Genomic DNA, 20,949 nt, shown 5'->3' with positions numbered 1-20,949 from the left:
GCCACTTCTGGAAAAATGTGACTGCGAGGGCACGACGATAATTTCAGGTCTTTGTACAATACCCCGGGAACTTGGGCAAACATCGGCTGCCGAAAACACTAATGCAAGTCAAAAGCTGTGCAAGCAAAACTCCAAGCTAACTGAATGGATCAAGCCCGGTTATAGTACAAGAGGCAGCTGGGGTCAATCCAAGCTGGACAGGATTGGGCTCCAAGATAGCCTCTTTATGGTATGAGATGCATCAGTTGAGCAAATGGAATGTCACCTGGGAAAAGTGGGAGCCCTACAGGGTTCAGAATGAGGTGGGTGATTTGGAGGGTAGTCACACTAGCAGCATGAATATCCACAAGGGAAACAAAATACCAGGCCTACAAAATCGTAACAAAAGAAATCCAGTTCAAAGGGGTGGCGGGGGGGGGGGAGGAGAGAGACTCTCTTATCTACTGAGGGCATTTGCCATGGATCAAGCCAGGTTTGTTTAATTCATTGGGCACAAATAAAGGGCAACTCTTTAAAGGAGCACAAGGTTTTCCTTCCCAGAGGCAGAAACGAAACTGGACTCTCTGCCTTGGCACTGACCCAGGGGCAAGACAAAAAGCAAAGAACTGAACACAAGGATTCCTCTTTTCAAAACCGCCACCTTAAATTCGCTTTGCCCATAGGCCTTGCAAGTTAGATACTCATCTACACTAAAACAGATAGCAAACAAAATACGAAAAAGGGACCTTATATTGCATTACTATGATAGCACAGCTTGAATGATGCATATGCTACAGAAATATGCGTACATCTCCTTATACTAACAATTAATGGACTTCTCTCTTTTGATTGATCTTCAAGTTCTCTCCCCCCCCCCCAGCTATTTTATAGGTTTGGGGCTGTTTTATAAGTTTCAATGTTTTGTAATCTGTCTTTATAATTAGATGGGCCAAGGGGGGTAATTTACATTAACTAACTGAACAAATAAATATGGCTCTGGGTTATTTTTACAAACTGAGATAAAAAGCAGGTAGTTATTGAGGAACCAGCCTTAGGATGTAGTCCATAAACCTCAAATCATATGTTTAGCATTGTTCTCTTAGTTACCTCAAGAAATATTTATTTTTAGCCTCCAAAAGGCAGAGAAATAATTATATGCCAATAAAGGCATTTTAAATTGAATTCTCTGCTGGTAAGCTTTTTAGGTATCAACTTTGCTTTTGCGTATGTTTCACATGTGATTATTGCTTTGTTATATTGATATTTCTATTTGGATTTTTCATGTACTACTTTTGGAGGAGTTTGCAAGTGGGAACGGGCATGACACCCTTAGAGGTACCACTGGAAGAATGTTTGGGTAAAGCAAAATAAAGGAGGAATTGTTTATAATATGGAATATATTGCGGAATGTGTAAACATTTATAAAATGGAATATGCCTGAGCTGTTCTGCATTTCATACAACAACATATGCATATGTGCACCGTGCGTGCACTAAGCTAAAAAAAGAGAGGTAATATATAAATATATTTAATTGTAAACATATTCTGTGCACGACGTTTTAGAGCCACCAATTCTGACAAGCATATAAGCATAGGAACGCGCTTCCAGCGCCTAGCTCAATCCCTCAAACTATATTCATCAACATAGATAATATATATATTTGCTACACATGGAAGAGATCTTTTCAGAACAGCGAGAAGGAACGCGCTGCTAAAATTGTAACTTGGTTGGGGTAAGAAAAAATGTATTTCAGAATGGATACTCCGCTTGCCACTCGTCTGTAAGAGTTAAAAAATAACACTTCTCCTCGCACGCGAATATAGCTTTCCTTTCCCTACTCTGCGCCCCAAATCCAACCATGAAAACTATCTCCTAGTCACCAATATTTCTGAGAATAGTCCGTGACGCCGCGACAGCGTCTCCCACTTGGACCCCCAATAAAGTTTGCCACGGATCTCGGCGCGGGACGCGACCTCGGGAGGCCGGCCGAGCCGCTTCGGGGGCATCCGGACGCCCGACGGTCAGGAAAATCCGGACGGGGCTTCCAAGTTTTACGCACTCGGGTTGCTTTTGCTAAAAACAAGCCCAGCGCGTGGAAGGGGCGCAAGACAGTTCTACCCTTCCCCTAAATATATGCGTCTGTGTGTCTACCCGAGGCCACCTTTCAAAGTCTGGGGGTTTCCAAATAAATATAATTTTGGGAGCCGCAAAAGTAAGTGGCGGGGCTTTTTTCTTTTTTACTTTGGATTCCCGCGTTAATAGCGGCAGCGAAGGGAATTCGGGGGGTGTGCGCGTTTGTGTAAGTGCGAGGAGCTGCAACTGGCTTCTCTCAACTTTCGACTTCCCTCCGGCTCTGGAAGCGAAGTGAGGCCGCGCTCACTCCGGCTCGGATCGCCTTTTCCCGCTTCGAGCCGGAGGAATCGCGCGGAAAGAGACCCGGGAGCCCTCGCTCTCCACCCCAGATCCTCGGCTCCCCCCACCCCACCCCGCGCACAATATTCTTGCCCTTGCCCGACGGCCAAAAGCAGCTTGGGCGGCCGGCGGCCGGGGAAGAAGGCGCTGCGGGTTGCGCGGGCAGAGCGAGCTGCTGCTTCCCCAGCAGCCTGTGCAATCGGACCCGTCGCAACTCAGACGGGCCAGTGATTGGAGGGGGGGCGCAGAGCGAGACTCAACAGGCTGGCACCCGGGTCTGGCAGGCGAAAGGCGGCCACGTCCAGGCTGCTCCTTCAGCCCTTCGTAGTAATTATTATTATTATTATTATTATTATTAGCATTCATCATCCTCATAATCATCACTCCTATTCTGCTGGACTATCTTCTCTGCCCCCACCCCACCCCTTTCTCTCCAGGCTGCGCTTTGCCCTCCCCGTCCACTTATGGCGCTTCTTGACGTCCACACACCACTTATCACGCGATGGCAAGAGACAAAACTCTCTCTCTCCCCCCCCCCCCTCCAGATGCCTGATTGCCTGATTCGGCATAAGCGGGGTGGGCTTGGGGGGTTTCGGTAAGTCTCCGGCTCTTCTCGGCTCCTCGTTACATATATTTCCCAAGTAATTTCTGCCTCTGACCCCTGCGCGCACGCGCCAGTCTCCGCGCCTGGGCTCCTCTCTGCGCGCCTCTCCTTCCTTCCCCCGGGACGCGCCGCGCCGAGGCGCTTCGGCTTCGGGGGAGAGAACTTGAGCGGGCGAGCCAAGCAAGTCAAGCGGGGTCGGGTTGGGCGCTTTGCTTTGCGCTCCATTAAAAAAAGGGGGGTGGGACATTTCTCTTCCCTTCTCTTCTCCCCCAGCTAAGACGGAGCAAAGCAGAAATGTGCCAAGAGCGCTTCCTCGGGTATGGGGGGGGGGGTGTTTGGCCGCTCCCGCTACGGAACCGCATTTTCCCCCCAATGGCGCCAATTTTCTCGCTCGCGGAAAAATAAGAGCGCAAAAGTCCTCTTCTCTCTCCCGCAGCCCAAGCGCGCCCGACCTGCATTCCTGGAAGGGCCGTTGGAGCGTTTGCTTATTTATTTAAGGAAACCGACGGAGGGGGCCGAAATGGACGGGGGTTGGGGCAACAGGGTCATCTACCTGTCCCCGTTCAAGAAAGGAGCGGGAGGCAAGCGTAGCTTGTGAAATAAAATATTAAAAGTACCCCCCCCACCCCGCTATAAAGTAAGGAGTTTCTGATTTTCGCCTAAGCTCCTTTTCTCCAAGCGGCGGGAGAGAGAGGGAGGCGGGGGGGGGGCGGGAGAGGAAGGAGAGACCCAAGTCAAGGTTGGGACTAAACGCAGCCGCCGCCGAAATAATAAAGATTCTCTCCCCCCCCCTCCCGCGCGCGCGCCGCCTTTGCCTGGAATCCCCTCCCAGCGCCCCCCCTCTCCCCCTCCCTCTCCCCAGCAACTCCTCCGTTGCCCACCCAGGGCAACCTCCGACGTGCGACGGCACTTCTCCGCGGGCGGAGAGCACGGGCATATCTTGAAAATCGCTCCTCAACTTTAGAAACTTCTTTTTCTCCTGCACCCCCCCCCCCGTTTCGAGCGACAACCTCGCATTTCTCCCGCACATTCTTTTTCCGACGCCCCCACCCCTAATGCAACCAGGGTCTCAACCCGCCACTTGGCCACCCAGCCCGGTTTCCAGGTCTCCTCCTCCCTGCCCCCCCCACCGCACCCCCAATGCTCTCCCCCCCCCTTCTCTCTCTTTACATTTCTTGAAATAAATTTGGGAGAAGCGCCATTTTCTGAACTCCTAAACTCCATGTGCAGCGAATATAACAAAGAGCTTGGAAAGATGCCATCGCTCCCCTCTCGGCTCTCTCCAACCCCCTCTCCCCCCCCCCTTTCTCCTTTGCAAGGAGGACTTAGGGAGGGAGGGGGAGAGGGAGGGGAGGGAGGGAAGGCGCGAGGGTCCCTTTCTTCCGCAGCGAAAGCGCGCAAAAGGAGGCAGAAATCAAGCCTCGCACCGGCGGCGCCAGCGACAACAAACGCCGCGGCAGAGCGAGCGAGGCAGAGCGAGCGAGGCAGCCGGGAAGCCGAGGCTGCGACGGGGGGGAGGGAGGAGGAGAAAGGGGGAGGAAAGGGGGGAGGGGAGGAGGGCAGACAACAACAACAACAACAACACAAGGCGCAAACCGCGGACAGAAGCAACCCCCGGCTCCTCTGGCTCGCCTGTCCCAGCAAGGGAGCGAGAAAGGGGCGCTCTATTCCCCCCCTCCCCACCCACCACCCTCTCCCCCCCTCCACCGCGAGCTGGGCTGTCTGGTTACCTGGGTCAGGCAGTATGGGGAGTACATGGTTACTTGGGGGCTTTGCTTTTGCGGGACTGGGTGTTCACAAGGCGAGCAGCGGCATAGCTCGGGCGGCGGCGCTGGGTGCTCTCGCGTCTCTCTCGCTCTCTGTAGCTGTGGCGGCGGCGGCGGCGGCTCCTTCTGGCGCTGCCTCTCGCTCTACTCCATGCTGGTCTGTAACCCCGCCTCGGAGCTCTGAAAGTGAAAGTTTAGACAAAGTTTGGAACGGAGAACACTTTTGCCTTGGGAGAGAGAGAGAGAGCGAGAGAGAGCGAGGAGGGAGGAAGAGAAAAAACGAGTCCAGCCTTTGAGAGCTCCCTCCCTCCCACTCGCCGCCCCCCCCACCCGCCCATACACAACACACACACACACCGGAGGCGCGCGCTGAGGGGGGGGGGGGAACCACACGCACACTTTGCACTCAGAAACACTCCCTGGCTCGTTAGGAAGTTTCGGATTCCTTTGAAGAGCAGATATTAATGGTAATCTCCAAACCACAGAAAGATGAATGCCATCTTAGTCAGGGTCTCTCTCGTCTCGTCTCTAACCCCCCCTCGTCCATTTGGGGAGATTTTTTGCTTTTGCTACAGAGGTGTGCGGGGGAGCGGGAATGGCTAACGGACGCAGAAAGAGAGACTTTTTTAAAAGAAGAAGAAGAAGAAGGCAGGCAGGAGGAAGATCGTGGGCACAAGATTTAAAAAAGAGAGAAAGAGAGAGACCTTGTCTAAGGTGCGGGTCTCCCGTTGGTACCAAGCAAGAAATTAAAGTGGGGGCGAGACGGGTGGGTGCTGCCCGTTGTTGGGGCCTGGGTCTCCCTCTCCCCTCGGCGACATCCGAAGGGACGGGCCGTCGGAGAGTGAACCCCCTCAGCCCACCCCGCAGCCTGGTTAAGGGAAATCGGTTTTCTGCAGTTTCAGGGAGGCTGCGATGTTTCGGCTTCGGCGTGGGGTGCCCTCCAGTTGCCCTCATCCTTGCTAGTTGGGAACCACAAGCTGCCAGCGCTGCCAGAGACCCACTTGGGGCAGAAGCGGAGCCGAGAGTCGCAGGGAGCCCCCGAGCAGAGAGAGAAAGATCTGCTCTTCCGACAGCTGAACCGTCGCGCGCGCACACGCACAAGGCCCTGCAATGGATTGAACAGGGGCTCGGGGTTTGGGGGGGTGTGCCCGTGGGGCTGGAGTGGGTGGGGGGTTCAGGGCCTTGAGGCACATGTGGCCTCCTGAGAGAAAAGAAGGCGGGAGGCCACGGCGGGACCCCAGATCCCAGGGCGGGAGGAATTGCGCTTGAAACTGAAGTGTGGCCCCGACGGGGAGCCGTTTGGTTAATGGGGATCTTCTGCCACTAAACCCCCCACCCCCCCACCAAAAAATGATGTGCACCCAGCTTGTGGAAAGAGGAGGGGGCCGCAGAATACTTTCTGGGTGCGGCAGGAAGGAAGCCGAGCAGGCCTGACTTGGCCTGCTGCGGCCGTCGAGCAAGGCCGCCTTCTCCGGCCGGCCGGCGGGACCCCGAGCCCCGCTGCTCCAGTTGCAGGCGCAGGCCGCTGCCGGCCGAGGGAAGGAGGGCGGTTCAAGTCCCTGCGAAGACGGAGGGAAGTTTCACCTGAGCAAAGCCGCCGTGAAAGACCTCCTTTGTCCGCCGGCCAGGCTGCCAAGGCCAGAGGCGTGCGCCGCCGATCCAGGTTCAAAAGGCCAGGACCCGGATCGGTGGTGGTGGGGTTCCGGGGGGGGGGTTCCCCTCTTTCTATGCGTAGGGAAGAAGATGACGGCGGCGACGCTCCGCTGGCGAAAGCGCTCCAGGAGAGCAACATCCCCGTCCCGCGCCGTCGGTGGTTTTCGGTGCCATCCTCAAGCCCCGCGCCCTTCCCCGCTTCTCGCGCATCCTTTCCCGCCCGAGTCTGCTGCTGCTTTCGGAGGGGGGTGATGACCAGGAGCCTCCGGTTGTCCCAGGCCAGGCAAAGAATGCCTTCCCTTTGGTCTTTCGGACTGCCAGGAGCAAACCGGCCTGCTTTTACACGAGCTATTTGGCCTCCGAAGGGACGCACAAGAGGAAAACAACCAAGAGTTTTCTCCAGAAAAAAAGGAAAGTAAAAAAAAAAAAAGTTACACGCACGCGTAATTTTACATATTCCCACATTCAGCATTTCACTTTAGGAAACTGAGACACAAGGAATGCATATACAGTGGTACCTCCGGTTAAGTACTTAATTCGTTCCGGAGGTCTGTTCTTAACCTGAAACTGTTCTTAACCTGAAGCACCACTTTAGCTAATGGGGCCTCCTGCTGCTGCTGCGCCGCCGGAGCACGATTTCTGTTCTCATCCTGAAGCAAAGATCTTAACCCGAGGTACTATTTCTGGGTTAGCAGAGACTGTAACCTGAAGCGTCTGTAACCCGAGGTACCACTGTACACATGGCAGGTCTGAGGGACAGGGAAACCCTGCCTTTTATCCCCACTGCAGGCTGCCATTCTGGACCCCATTACCTGGAAGTAAACCCCATTGAAGTCAATGTGACTGATTTCTGAGGACTGCACTGTCAGGGCCACGACTTCCCCCAAGTAATAACTGGGAAATGTGTTTTCCAGAAAGGCTGATAATTATGTCAGAGTTGCCTAACTCACCTACCACCACCCCCCAACCACACACAGCCTAAGCTTTCATGGGGAAAGGAGGTATGACGCCTAATCCCGTGTGGGTCTGCAGTGTAGATGTGCCCCTGTATCCACAGCACAGGCGGGATTTGAACCGAATCCAGGTCTGCTCAGCTTGCAGCCCAACCTGGGTGCAAATGGAAGGACCCAGGGCCCCAAATAACAAACGTGAGCTCCTAAACTGAGGCTGTCGCAAGAGCATGCGGCAGTCCAAAAGGCATTAGCAACGGGCTGCTTTGCGCGGATGATCGAGTTTCCTGCAGTGGTGCAGATGGGGAGGAATTAACCCTCTTATTTCAACAAAACCCTTAAAACTGATGAATTCATTATAGCATAAAGTTTCATGGCCTACAGCCCACTTTATCAGAATCTTAATGGGGATCCTCCCCCAGTCTCTCTTCTGGGTGGGAGTTATGGACAGTGCAATAATAATAATAATAATAATAATAATAATAATAATAATTATTATACCACCCTTCATCATGAGATCTCAGGGCAGTTCACAGAATAAATGGCAGGATAAAAACAAGTAAATAATAAAAAACAAAACAGAAAAATCCCACAGTGTAAGTGAGGGGCAAATTATAAAATCCCTTCTGTCATTCCTCCCCCCCCCCCCCCAAGCCTCTCTCTCACACACATACGCACATTGTATTCAATTGCCACCTTCAGTGTAGCTCCTATTCCTGATGGTGCTGCTGCAGCAGCAACAGCAGCAGCAGCAAAATGCTCAGCCTTGTCTGGAATTAGTGTGCTTCTTCCATCATTTCTGCCTACGCAAGGCAGCTGGAGAGCAGCTAGGGTTATAATGGGTCCAGACCATTGGCTATGTGTACTTTAGATTCCTGGCTGACTTGGCTTGTGAACTAGCCTTTGGACTATAGACGGTCAAGAGGGTAATTCCAGATAACTTATAATTTGCAAGTGGGATAGATCCAGTCATATACCAGTTAACAGGGGACAAGAAGTCACTTCCAAATACAATGTGTGAGGTTTATGAGGTTTGTTGTGAGAGCAAGTTGAACCTCGACATCCTCTACTGTAAGGGACTTAATGGTTGACAACTGACACAGCAAAATGTTTTGGGACACCTCTGGGTAGGAGGGTGAAGAGACGGGGCCCTTCTGGACCATTGCTGTCTTTGCAGGTGGGATTAACCACACATCAGCAAATTCAGGTTGCACAAAGTGGATCTGGGCTTCTGGCACAACAAACGGACTTCCCACAAAAAAAAAGTCTAGAGGACTTTTTGCAGTAAAGACAGTGCAAAGAAAATGGGATGACAATTGCTTGGCACAACATCATATTACCTCCCCACCAACAAATTGGAGGGATTGCTCAGTAAATAATGAGCATTGTCTCACCTCCCTGCAAACTTTGTGCAAACAAATCTAGATGAACGCTCAATGAACAGGTCATGTGGAAGTGACCAGGGCCTCTGCTAAATAGTGCCAGTTCCACAGCATCCCTAGGAGCTGCTGGGGATTTGGACAAGGGAATGAGATACACGGTTTCCCATCGACCTCTAGGGGGCACTGTTTCCAATCCACTTCTGTTCAGGATTGACTAAAAACCGCAACTAGAAAGATAATTGACATTTCCAACAGGGAAGGGGTGCCCTTTACAGACTCCTTGCTATTCTGTCTCCAGATCACCTCTATTTCTGCTTATCGTAAAGCTGAAATATTAACCACAGCAAAAGCGTCACTTCTCTAAACCTTAAAATGGCAGAGTAAATGACCAGTTGATGGATACACAGTTTGACAGATATTCAGATAACATCTGTTATGGTTTGATGTTAGAGTGGGAAGAAGTAACAGGTAAGGGCTCTCACTATTCCAGGTGCGCAGCCTGGGAGTCATTTTGGACTCACAGCTGTCCATGGAGGCGCAGGTCAATTCTGTATCCAGGGCAGCTGTCTACCAACTCCACCTGGTACGCAAGCTGAGACCCTACCTGCCCGCGGACTGTCTCGCCAGAGTGGTGCATGCTCTAGTTATCTCCCGCTTGGACTACTGCAATGCGCTCTACGTGGGGCTACCTTTGAAGGTGACTCGGAAACTACAACTAATCCAGAATGCGGCAGCTAGACTGGTGACTGGGGGCGGCCGCCGAGACCACATAACACCGGTCTTGAAAGACCTACATTGGCTCCCAGTACGTTTCCGAGCACAATTCAAAGTGCTGGTGTTGACCTTTAAAGCCCTAAACGGCCTCGGCCCAGTATACCTGAAGGAGCGTCTCCACCCCCATCGTTCTGCCCGGACGCTGAGGTCCAGTGCCGAGGGCCTTCTGGTGGTTCCCTCATTGCGAGAAGCAAAGCTACAGGGAACCAGGCAGAGGGCCTTCTCGGTAGTGGCACCTGCCCTGTGGAACGCCCTCCCATCAGATGTCAAAGCGATAAATAACTACCTGACATTTAGAAGACATCTTAAGGCAGCCCTGTTCAGGGAAGTTTTTAATCTGTGATATTTTACTGTATTTTTGGTTTCTATGGAAGCCGCCCAGAGTGACTGGGGAAACCCAGCCAGACGGGCGGGGTACAAATAATAAATTATTATTATTATTATTATTATTATTATTATTATTATTATTTTCATGCTAATAAGCATCTCGACCAGTGATGCATTCATTGATTGTGGATGGGGGGGGCAATAGCCCTTCAGATGTTGCTGGATTCAAACTTCCATCAGTCCCAGCTATCATAGCCTATGACGGTAGTGCAGCAACGTCTGGAAGGTCCCAGATTCCCCACTCCAATATAGACGGCTTACCTGTGGAAATGCTTATTACCATTCCATCATGATACACAGGCAAAATTGAGAAGAATTGCATGCTCTTTTGAGGAAGGGATTAGAATTCAAAGTGGCTGTGGTAAACACGGGGAACTTGGCCGGAACACGGTAGAAATAGAAAGCGGTGGGTAAAAGGCAGTTAAGTGATCTCACTATTAGAAGGATCCGAGAGTGGAAAAAAATCCACCATAAAGCTAAATACGAGCCAGAAGTCTGATGCTCTTCCACAATAAAATAAAGTGAAATAAACCAAGAAGGCAAGTAAAATTTTGGATGCTGGAACAGAAGCTTTGTATCCAAGAAACAGGAGCTCAGAATTCCACTTGAGTCAGCAATGGCCAGGCTCCCCTGACTCCCCTGCGCCCCCAAAGTCACATACGCCACCTCAGAATCCAGTGTGGAGATCTATACTCCAACGAAGCCACCAATCACATGAGGCCCCCATGCTAAACAATACTCTGCTGCTGTATGCCAGAGGTCACATATCAAGGAGCCCTGAGGATGGTCAAAAGCTAAGTCAATTTCTAGGACAAAGGACAAACCATACATGACATGCAGGGGTTTTGTTTTGTTGTGTTTTTTTAACTTTTCACTGATATTTGTTTTAATGAAAGCCACAGCAGGAGACTGCAGTCTTGAGTAAAATATTTGCCAATGGGAAGGAGGTGCTTAACCCTTTTCTCCCTCAGTCCCTAAAACTTTTCCCTCATAGAGAGAAAAGTTGCATGGTGCTTTTGAAGGACAGCCTCCATCCTTATGTATCTGCCCAAGCTTGAAGACCAGCACCCAAGGTTCTGCTCTCTGGCTCGAGTACCAGGCTGGGTAGTACCAGGGACAGGGCCTTCCCTGTGGTGGCCCCATACTTCTAGATTGCCTTCATATGTCTCTCTCTGGGTTGTACTCTATGAAAAGCCTATAGATTTTTATATTGCAAGCCGTATTCCAGTTGTTTTATGTGTTTTTTAAAAGAATTGTTTTACTGTCAACTATCTGAATGTTGTCTTTTCTTGATTTGTTGTAACCCACTGGGGGGGGCATACACCCCCCCCCAAATACATTATTATATAACCACCATAATCAAATTGGAACAACAACAAAATCCCATGAGAAAAGGGTTAAGCACGTCCTTCCCACTGGCTGATCTTCCACTCAACCTTCCCAAACCACTTTTCATTTTAAATGTGTGGGGGTTTTTTTGGGGGGGGGTGCATACAGTTGCATATCTCATATAGTTTGAGCATACATTGCAGAACAAACTGAGTTTGAAGTAGGTCAGACTTCTGATCTACCTCTTACCTAAGTTGCCCAAGTGACCTTTAGACACTCATGAAGTGTGAATGCCAGTGGCTGTGTGAGTCATCTGGCCTGACTAAATACCCTTGGGAGGCTGCCACACACTCTTTATAGAAGCTGGGTCCAATTACCTTACAATAAGAGGCAGGGTGGGGCAAAGTGAGCTAGCCACAGATATGTATTAGGGGGTTGCCTATGAGAATAAACCTTTGCAGAGAGTAACCATTACATTTGTCTGTTGCCGCAAAAAAAGCAGCCCGCTGGCACTTTAAAAGCAAACTGCTTTATTATGGCATCAGATTTTGTGGACTAGCTTGTGCTACAATAAAGCAGTTCGTCTTTAAGATGCCATAAGTCTGTTAGTTGCTTTTGCTATTTTATGAACCACCTCTAAAACTGAGATGATCAGCTCTGTCCCCTTAATTTCAGCACATTAAAAACCTTTCATTTCTCATGAACTATATCATGCACTAGGACGCGGGTGGCACTGTGGGTTAAACCACAGAGCCTAGGACTTGCCGATCAGAAGGTCGGCGGTTCGAATCCCCACGATGGAGTGAGCTCCCGTTGCTCGGTCCCAGCTCCTGCCAACCTAGCAGTTTGAAAGCACGTCAAAGTGCAAGTAGATAAATAGGTACTGCTCTGGTGGGAAGGTAAGTGGCGTTTCCATGTCATGCTTAGTCATGCTGGCCACATGACCTGGAAGCTGTCTGCGGACAAACGCCGGCTCCCTCGGCCTATAGAGCGAGATGAGCGCGTAACCCCAGAGTTGTCCGCAACTGGACCTAATGGTCAGGGGTCCCTTTACCTTTATATCATGCACTAGCATTCATTTCTCCTCTTCTGGCCTATCTGTACCTGCCCCCCACCCTTTGCATGGTCTGTACAGTCACCCACCTTACTAACAAAAATAGCCTTTCCTTTGGCTATTCCTCATCCTTCTGATATAGATGTTTCCTCAGAAGAAGAGAAGAAGAGGAAGAGGAAGAGGAAGAGGAAGAAGAAGAAGAAGAAGAAGAAGAAGAAGAAGAAGAGGAGTTTGGATTTTATATGCCGCTTTATCACTACCCCAAGGAGTCTCAAAGCGGCTAACACTCCTTTCCCTTCCTCCCCCACAACAAACACTCTGTGAGGTGAGTGGGGCTGAGAGACTTCAGAGAAGTGTGACTAGCCCAAGGTCACCCAGCAGCTCCATGTGGAAGAACGGGGAAGCGAACCCGGTTCACCAGATTACGAGTCTACTGCTCTTAACCACTACACCACACTGGCTCTCTCCTCAGGCTTAACATCGGTGGTTATTTCTCTGCAGCGGTCTCCCCCCGCTATTTATTAACTTCGGTTTTGCTCCAGTAGCTTAACAAGGAGATCTACAAATATTGTGGAGTAGGAGATGGGTAACTTTGCTTCCCATGAAGAAACTTCCTCGGGGGAGAGCAGCATAAGCCCCACCCACTTCTATACAAGCCAAGAGGACAGGGGCAGCTTGCTCTTTTACCACTTCTCCCCCTGTGTGAGCAGGAACCTTTCCTTTGGTCACTTCAGCTGATCACTACCATCTCCATGTGTCTTATCTTGTGCAGGGGACTGAGGTTTCAGGTGCATCAAAGGAGAGGGTGGGCTTTGCCAGAGCCTCCTTTGCTCTTTAGGAAATAGGCTTAAGAAACCCTCTTGACCATGTCTTGGGTGAAAGTGACTGAAGAGCAGTAACAGTGGGAACAGGATCAAATTTGCAGCTAGCATCAAATTGGGATGGGTAGCTAATGCCGCAGAAGACAGAATCAGAATTCAAAATGACCTCAACAGATTGGAGAACTGGGCCCAAGCTAACAAAATGAATTCCAATGGGGACAAATGTAAGGTTCACTTAGGCAGGAAGGATCAGATGCACAAATATAAGATGGGGACATCTGGTTTACTAGCAGTACATGTGAAAAGGATCTAGGGGTCTTGGTGGACCACAAGCTTAACATGAGTCAACAGTGTGATGCAGCAGCAGAATAATCTAATGGTATTCTGGGCTGCATCAACAGAAGTATAGTGTCCAGATCAAGGGAAGTTATAGTACAGTGGTACCTCTGGATGCAAATGGGATCTGTTCCGGAGCCCCATTCGCATCCTGAAGTGAACGCAACCCACGTCTGCGTGTCTGTGCGTGCGCAGGTCGCGATTCGCTGCTTCCGCGCATGTGCATGACATCATTTTGAGTGACCGTGCATGCACGAGCAGCGAAACCCAGAAGTAATGAACTTGGTTACTTCTGGGTCACAGCAGAGTGCAACCCGAAAATATTCATCCCGAAGCTACTTCAACCCGAGGTATGACTGTACCACTATTCTGCCTTAGACCACACTCAGAATACTGTGTCCAATTCTGGGCACCACAATTTAAGTAGAGTGTTGACAAGCTGGAATGTGTGCAGAAGAGGGCGACCAAGATGATCAAGGGGTCTGGAAACCAAGCCTTTGAGGACTGATTTAAGGAGCTGAGTATGTTTAGCCTGGAAAAGAGGAGACTGAGAGGAGATATGATAGCCATCTTCAAATATCTCTGCTGCTGTCACATGGAAGAGGGAAGAAGCTTGTTTTCTCCTGCTCTGGAGGGTATGCCTTGAACCAATGGCTTCCAGTTACAAGAAAGGAGATTCTGACTAAACATTAGGAAGAACTTTCTGACAGTAAGAGCTGTTTGACAGTGGAGCGGTCTCCCCTGGGAGGTTGTGGACTCTCCTTCCTTGGAGGTTTTAAAGCAGAGGTTAGATGGCCATCTGTCATGGGTGCTTTAGTTGTGATTCTTGCATTGCAGCGGGTTGGACTATATGAACAGACCTTGGGGTCCCTTCCAACTCGACAGTTCTTTTATTCTCTTCTAGGAATCTAGGACTGAATCCACAGGATCAGAGGCTAGGCTAGGGGCTGGATTAGGCCCTCATGCTCCCAGTTACTTATCTAGACTTTGCCATGGAAGAGTGGGCAAACTACTCTCTTCTCTGGATTCAACAAAGCCATACCAGCAGATGAGGATGGGAGAAACAGGTAACAAACAAGTATCACTCACAGGGTGTCCAACCAAGCCCTGATCCCAATCCTGCCCAGAAGGGCTATGACTGCCACCTCTGCTTTCGAAGCAGCTTCTCGTAGGGCTGAGGGTGGAGACTGGACTGGCTGGGTTCTCATCCCAGTGCACACAGCTTCATGCTCTAATTTCCCACACAGGCAATTGATTGGATCGCATGGCACTTCTAGCGTACTTCATTAATATCGAGGGTGGGGAATGCTGCCCATTAAAGGAGGAAATAGAAGGGTGGAACTGAAAGCCCAAACAAGATTGGGATCTGGAATCTGAACCCTGCAGTGCTCAAAGTACCATAGATATATGTGGTTTGAAACATCTGGTTATGGAAGTCATGGTAAACACCCTGTTAAATACAGTTGGTTCTCTCACAGAGATACATAACTTTTCAACTTTACAGAAATTGAAGCTATACATCAATTTCATGGCTCAGCTTTCCAGGAAAAGCCCACATCAGAGCACCACAGAATCATGCGCTGGAGGCCATGCCGGTCAATGTGAGGAATCCAGATCAAAGGAGAACAACAGGATCCCTCGACAAATTTCCACTCGTGGTCAGTTCACAGACTTGGCAGCAGCAAACCCAGATTTGCTACAGAATGCAGAGTCCACAGGGAGCTGTAGCCAACCCTGGTGCTCTGATTAGAGCACCTGTATGAAACACATGCAAGCAAACACATGTTTGTCACACTCACACTTCAGATAATAACACAAAACAAAACAAAACATACTCAAGAAGCAATAAGCCAGCTCTTACTGAAGTGGCAAATCTATGTCTGGGCTGTACCACTTCAAACCGCAGGTGGGAAATCACATGATGGGACGCTCATTTGTGATATTTTTACCCTGCTTTTTGGTCAAAAACTGGCAGCCAATGCATCTCATAGGGAAGGAAGGGTTTCTCAACTATATGCAGAATAATTGTTAGGTATGGGGGGGAATCAATTATGTGATACTCCACCTGCAGACCAAAAGAGAAGTGGCCCCACGTGACTAGAACTGGGTTGGCAAGGCTACATGCCAGCAAGAGATGAATTAGTTGGTCTCTCATTCTTCAACAGCAATGAATCAGCGGCACTGAGTGGCTCAGGTAAACCTTTAGGGTAGAATAGTGGGGCCAGTTCCACCTGCACAAAGTGTTTTTCTGCAGCCATCTCATAGTGTAGATCTAACAGATGCTGATTGTCTTGTGAATGGCTTGACACGGATGCCTTTTTAGCCATTTGTCTGATTCTTACGTTGTTTTATTGTGATAATGCTTATTTGGTACGTGCATTAATTATTTTCTTTTGTCCACTGGATAGTTTTTAGCTGCCTTGCGCATATTTTATGGAAAAGGGGGGTATAAAAGTAATTAATAAATAAATGAAATAATGGGTAAGTGGGCAGAGCTTCCTCTTTTTTTTTAATTAAACAAACTTGTGTCAGCCTAAGATTTGCAGATGAATTAAATAATTCACATCCATGGGTCTCTCCACACCCCAATGGTACAGTAAAGTCAGCTATGAGCATCCGCTGTGATCAGTAAGGCAAATCCAATGTGTCTTGCACCTTCCCTTAAAAATTTGTACTGGCTGTAGTGTGCATGACGGATATCACAGGGAGAGACATGCCCTCTGCCCCTCTCCACCCTCTTCAATTAGCCCTTGAAAGCCTCAGGATCCAAGCTAGGAGAATAAAACTTCAGGCTGCAAAATGTTGGACCGTCCAGTCTCTCAAAAAGCCATAAAGCAGGCAAGGGCTGGGAGATCTCATTCACACCAATATGCATTCTCAGTAACTTCCAAAGACCCTAGGAAGACACAGGGGGCCACAGAGTGCTCTGAATTCTCCTCTTGCCAGGTGGATGGCAGCCTTAGCTCCAGCCCCACACAACCTCTAAGCATCGACCACTCCATTACCGGGAGCCATCAATCACCACCAAATGGGATGTAGCAGACCCACGCCAGGGCTCAGCTCCAAGCTGGTCTATGAAATGCACAGCTTCCTATTCAAGGCACCACTGATATCTCTTCCCCACTCACCAAAGAATGGGCTGCGAACAATCCTTCCCTCCCTCACCTCACAATGAGATGATCCAGTGAATAATAACTACTCAAGGACCTGCTGCCAGAAAGAGGGCAGGCGGGCCAATTCTGCCTCTCTGAGCTATAGACTGCCACAATGAGGGCCAGTCCTTCCCCCCCCACCACCACTCGGGGGCCTTATCAGCCACCCAGCAATTTGCTTTTGCTCTGGACTTCCAGTGTCTCACGTGTGAGTGGCAATTTGTGGCAAGCGTCAGAGCATTTAGTGATACGCTTTGTTAACTGTGTGAGTAGATAGGGAGACCTAGGTCTGAATCCCTTTATTGTCATGAATTTGCTCTCTGGCTTTGGGCAAAAGCTAATCTCTCTCATACTCTGCCTGCCCTTCCTGCCATCCTAATGGTAACCTAATTCCCAGGAAGAGCAAAGGCGAGAAATAGAAATACTAATACTAATACAAATACTAATAATAATTTATTACTTATACCCTGCCCATCTGGCTGCCCCCCAGCCCCAGCCACTCTGGGCAGCTTCCAACAGGATATTAAAAACACAGTAAAATATCAAACATTAAAAACTTCCCTAAACAGGGAAAGATGGTACCACACTTTGCATACTTGTAAAGTATAGCAGTCAACGTTGGAACTTCCTTCCTAGAGAGAATAGAGTAGCTCCCTCCTTGCTGTTCTTCTGTCTTCTTGTCTGCTTTATTCCAGGAGGTTTTTGAAAACTATTTGTTTCTAAGGAAAGGGTGCATTTAAAAATATGCTGTGCCTTTTTAAAAAAATAAGTTTCTTTATTAGGTTTTATAGATTTATTTTCTATCGTTTTAATATTATTATGGTTTAATTACTTATTAACTATTGTCTTTTATGTGGTTTTAACTTTCTGTGTTTTATTCATTTTGTGAGTTGTCTTGACTCCTGGTTCTGGGGGAGTGGGGAGTGGGATATAGATATAATAATAATGACTTTTGTCTCACCTACGACAACAGTAGGGGAGCTCCATGGTATTCATTGGTATAAGGGGCCTGCTACCTGCACCAAGTCACCAGTGATAATTTCTGTCTCAGGCAGGGTTTTAAATACAGGAAAGCCTCAATTTGCATGGGGGTTGTGTTCCGAATCATTGCTTGCGATCATTGCCGCAATGCATGCGGTCATGGTCGCATGTCAATTGGATGTGCATAAATTGGTCATTGCCTGTATATACAAGTGGGACCTGCCACACAGTGTTGCAGTGCTGCCATACAGGCTTCTAGACACATCATTCTAATCCCTCTCCTAACTGGTTTTTTATTCACTTTCCCTGTGACAATCTGTTGCCACTCAGCATGCTCATCTCACTTTATTGGCCGAGGGAGTCGGCATACAGCTTCCGGGTCATGTGGCCAGCATGACTAAGCCGCTTCTGGCGAACCAGAGCAGCACACGGAAACGCCGTTTACCTTCCCGCCGGAGTGGTACCTATTTATCTATTTGCACTTTGACGTGCTTTCGAACTGCTAGGTTGGCAGGAGCAGAGACCGAGCAACGGGAGCTCACCCCGTCGTGGGGATTCGACCCGCCGACCTACTGATCAGCAAGTCCTAGGCTCTGTGGTCTAACTCACAGCGCCACCCGCGTTCTAACATTACTATTAATCAAATAGAAGCAAATGAAGCTTTCATAAGAACAGAGATGTCTGATCAAAGCAGAGCGCCTTAGAGCAGCTCGGCTCCTTTGTCACTCCTCTGTCCAGCACTACGCTCTGGATTCTGAGAAGTGGAATCTGGCCTTACTGCACTGTGGTCACAGGGGATGCTGAATAATGGCACAGAGGCAAGAGCAATTCAAATGTTGTCGCCTGACTTCCTCCAGAAAATTGCAAGAGATCCTGAGGTGCACCTCTCAGGTTTCAATTTTCCTGCACTGGAGCCCCAAACAGTATTTATTCATTTGAATACTTCAGCACTGCAATTTTACGAAAAACATCAAAGTAGTTTACAACCATGTAATACGACTAAAAGCCACACCAAAATTAAAACAGATAATCAGTTAACTATTCCAGAAAATGCTTTTCTGCATAAGCCTTGCAGCACAGAATAATTTACAGCAAACCTTTAAAGGTTATTATAGAAGATGTCTGCTGGATCTCTACTGGAAGAGCAGTCCACACTTAAGGTTGGTGATGTCAAATAGCAGAGGACCAGCAGACGATCCTACAAAAGATCTCAGTGATCAAACTGGGAAATAAGGATTCAGGTGGTCCCTAGCCTACCCAGGACTTAAGTTGTCCATGGCTTTGTCAGTTAACATAACCTCGAACCTGGCTTGGTAGAAAATGGGTAGCCACTACAGATGTCCTGTCCAGGAAAAAGGTGAGATACAAGCCCAGGGCTGCACAGTTGGAGGCTGACTAACCCAAACACTGCAATTGCTCATGCATGGTTAACACACGTCACTGTCACTCAGGTGCTTTCAGCACTTAACTCCAAGAGACAGTTCCCTGAACAAGAGCATCCACCAGCCTGAGCTCCTATGGACAGCGTTCCTCCCTGCTCCCACCCACCCCACAGGTGCAAATGTCACTTGCAAAAGGCTGAGATCACCTCAGGTTGCATCAGCCTGATAATAATAATAATAATAATAATAATAATAATAATAATAATTTATACCCCGCCCATCTCGCTGGGTTTCCTCAGACACTCTGGGTGACTCCCAAGAGAATATTAAAAACACGATAAAACATCAAACATTACAAACTTCCCTAAACAGCGCTGCCTTCAGATGTCTTCTAAAAGTCAGATTGTTGTTTATTTCCTTGACATCTGATGGGAGGGCATTGGGCATTCCACAGGGAAGGTGCTGCCACCAAGTAGGCCCTCTGTCTGGTTTCCTGTAACCTCACTTCTCGCAGTGAGGGAACTGCCAGAAGGCCCTCGGTGCTGGACCTCAGTGTCTGGGCTGAACGATGTGGGTGGAGACGCTCCTTCACAATCAAAGCAGTTTCTTTCTTTTTCTTTTCTTTTTTAAAGTAGGCACTCTTGGGCTACAAAAGCTTCTTGCCTTCCACAAGAAGAGAGAATAAGGAAGAAGACGAGCACACCCAGGTATTCCAACACCTTGTACGTTCTTATTATCCTTCCAATCAGGAAGCTAAAGCCTATTTCTCAGTGGGACGGTAAAGCCACTCCAGGTTGGGGCTGACATGATTGAAAGCTCCCCCATAACCTAAATTAAAAAATTAAAAATGCCCCATACACAGGAAATGAGACATCAGAGAAAAGGATTGTAGACTAACCTTCTTCCTGAAAGAACAATTTTCTGTGTGCAAGAATTTTTATTTTTGGTATGATGAAGTTTTCAGTCATTCCTACAGTGGTGCTCTGTTGTGTCAATCCTAAGTAGTGCTAAGGAGACTTGTTTGAAAAGAAGTTGTCCAGCCCCAATCTGAGAATTTAAGTACTCGTGCTTTGCCTTCTGTTCTTTACCTCCCTGTGTCTTAACACCTGTTAAGGATGTAAAAACCCTAGAGCCCAAGCTGGTACCCTCCTGAAGTTGCCGGGTGACATCTCCCATTGTGTGTGACCATTTGTGGCCATGCTGGTCAGGGTTGAGAGCAGCGGCGTAGCTAGCCGCTCGGGTGCCCGGTGCGGCATGTGTGTCCTGCAGCTGGGGGCGGGGTGAGCTGCCCATGGGGGCAGAGCAAGGCAAGCCAGGGTGCGCTGTGTGGAGCCCCTCCGCAGCCTCCCCCTCAGCTGTAGGGCGGCTGAAGCGGTGGGCAGACACAAGCCCCACGCTGCTTGAAAAAGCAGCACAGAGCTTGCAGGCAGTCCGCCCGCCGCCTCCCCTCAGGAGAGACGCATGGCTCAGGCACGCTGCAGGCCCCACAGTGTGGCGCCCAGTGCCCCCCACCTCACCTAGTTGCCAGTGGCATAGGAAGCAGGGTGTGGTGGGTGCAGGAGTTTTGTTTTTGTTTTTTAAGTGTCATGAGCCCAATTTTTATTTTTTAAAAAACACATATTGTGCCATTTTGTCACCCCCCCTCCCTCAGTGATGACACCCGGGGTGGCCTGCGCCCCCCTTCCTATGCCACTGGCTGAGAGGAGTTGGAGTCCAACCACATCTGGGGGGAATCAGGTTAGGGAGGACTTGCCTACAGTAAGGAGCCAGTGTGGTGCAGTGGTTAAGAGCAGTAGACTCGTAATCTGGTGAACCGGGTTCGTTTCCCCACATGCAGCTGCTGGGTGACCTTGGGCCAGTCACACTTCTCTGAAGTCTCTCAGCCTCACTCACCTCACAGAGTGTTTGTTGTGGGGGAGGAAGGGAAAGGAGAATGTTAGCCACTTTGAGACTCCTTAGGGTAGTGATAAAGCGGGACATCAAATC

The 20,949-nt window shown here is 49.3% G+C and overlaps 1 protein-coding gene across 6 annotated transcripts in view; it reads right to left on the bottom strand.

Annotated features, from left to right (window-relative positions):
• NFIX (nuclear factor I X) overlaps nucleotides 1-20,949 on the bottom strand; it is a 253,331-nt gene that overhangs the window by 197,839 nt on the left and 34,543 nt on the right. For all 6 annotated transcript variants that reach the window (XM_080988218.1, XM_080988220.1, XM_080988217.1 and 3 more), the window contains exon 2: nucleotides 4,727-4,942. In XM_080988218.1, coding sequence (XP_080844344.1) covers nucleotides 4,727-4,753 — 27 coding nt within the window. In that variant the 5' untranslated portion in view covers nucleotides 4,754-4,942. The remainder of the gene's footprint in view (nucleotides 1-4,726; nucleotides 4,943-20,949) is intronic.

Source organism: Podarcis pityusensis, assembly GCF_964106645.2.
Source record: "Podarcis pityusensis genome assembly, chromosome: 17".
In the NCBI taxonomy this organism is placed as follows: domain Eukaryota; kingdom Metazoa; phylum Chordata; class Lepidosauria; order Squamata; family Lacertidae; genus Podarcis; species Podarcis pityusensis.
Note: the sequence above shows the minus strand (reverse complement) of the source record. Positions and strands in the feature narration are given on the sequence as shown.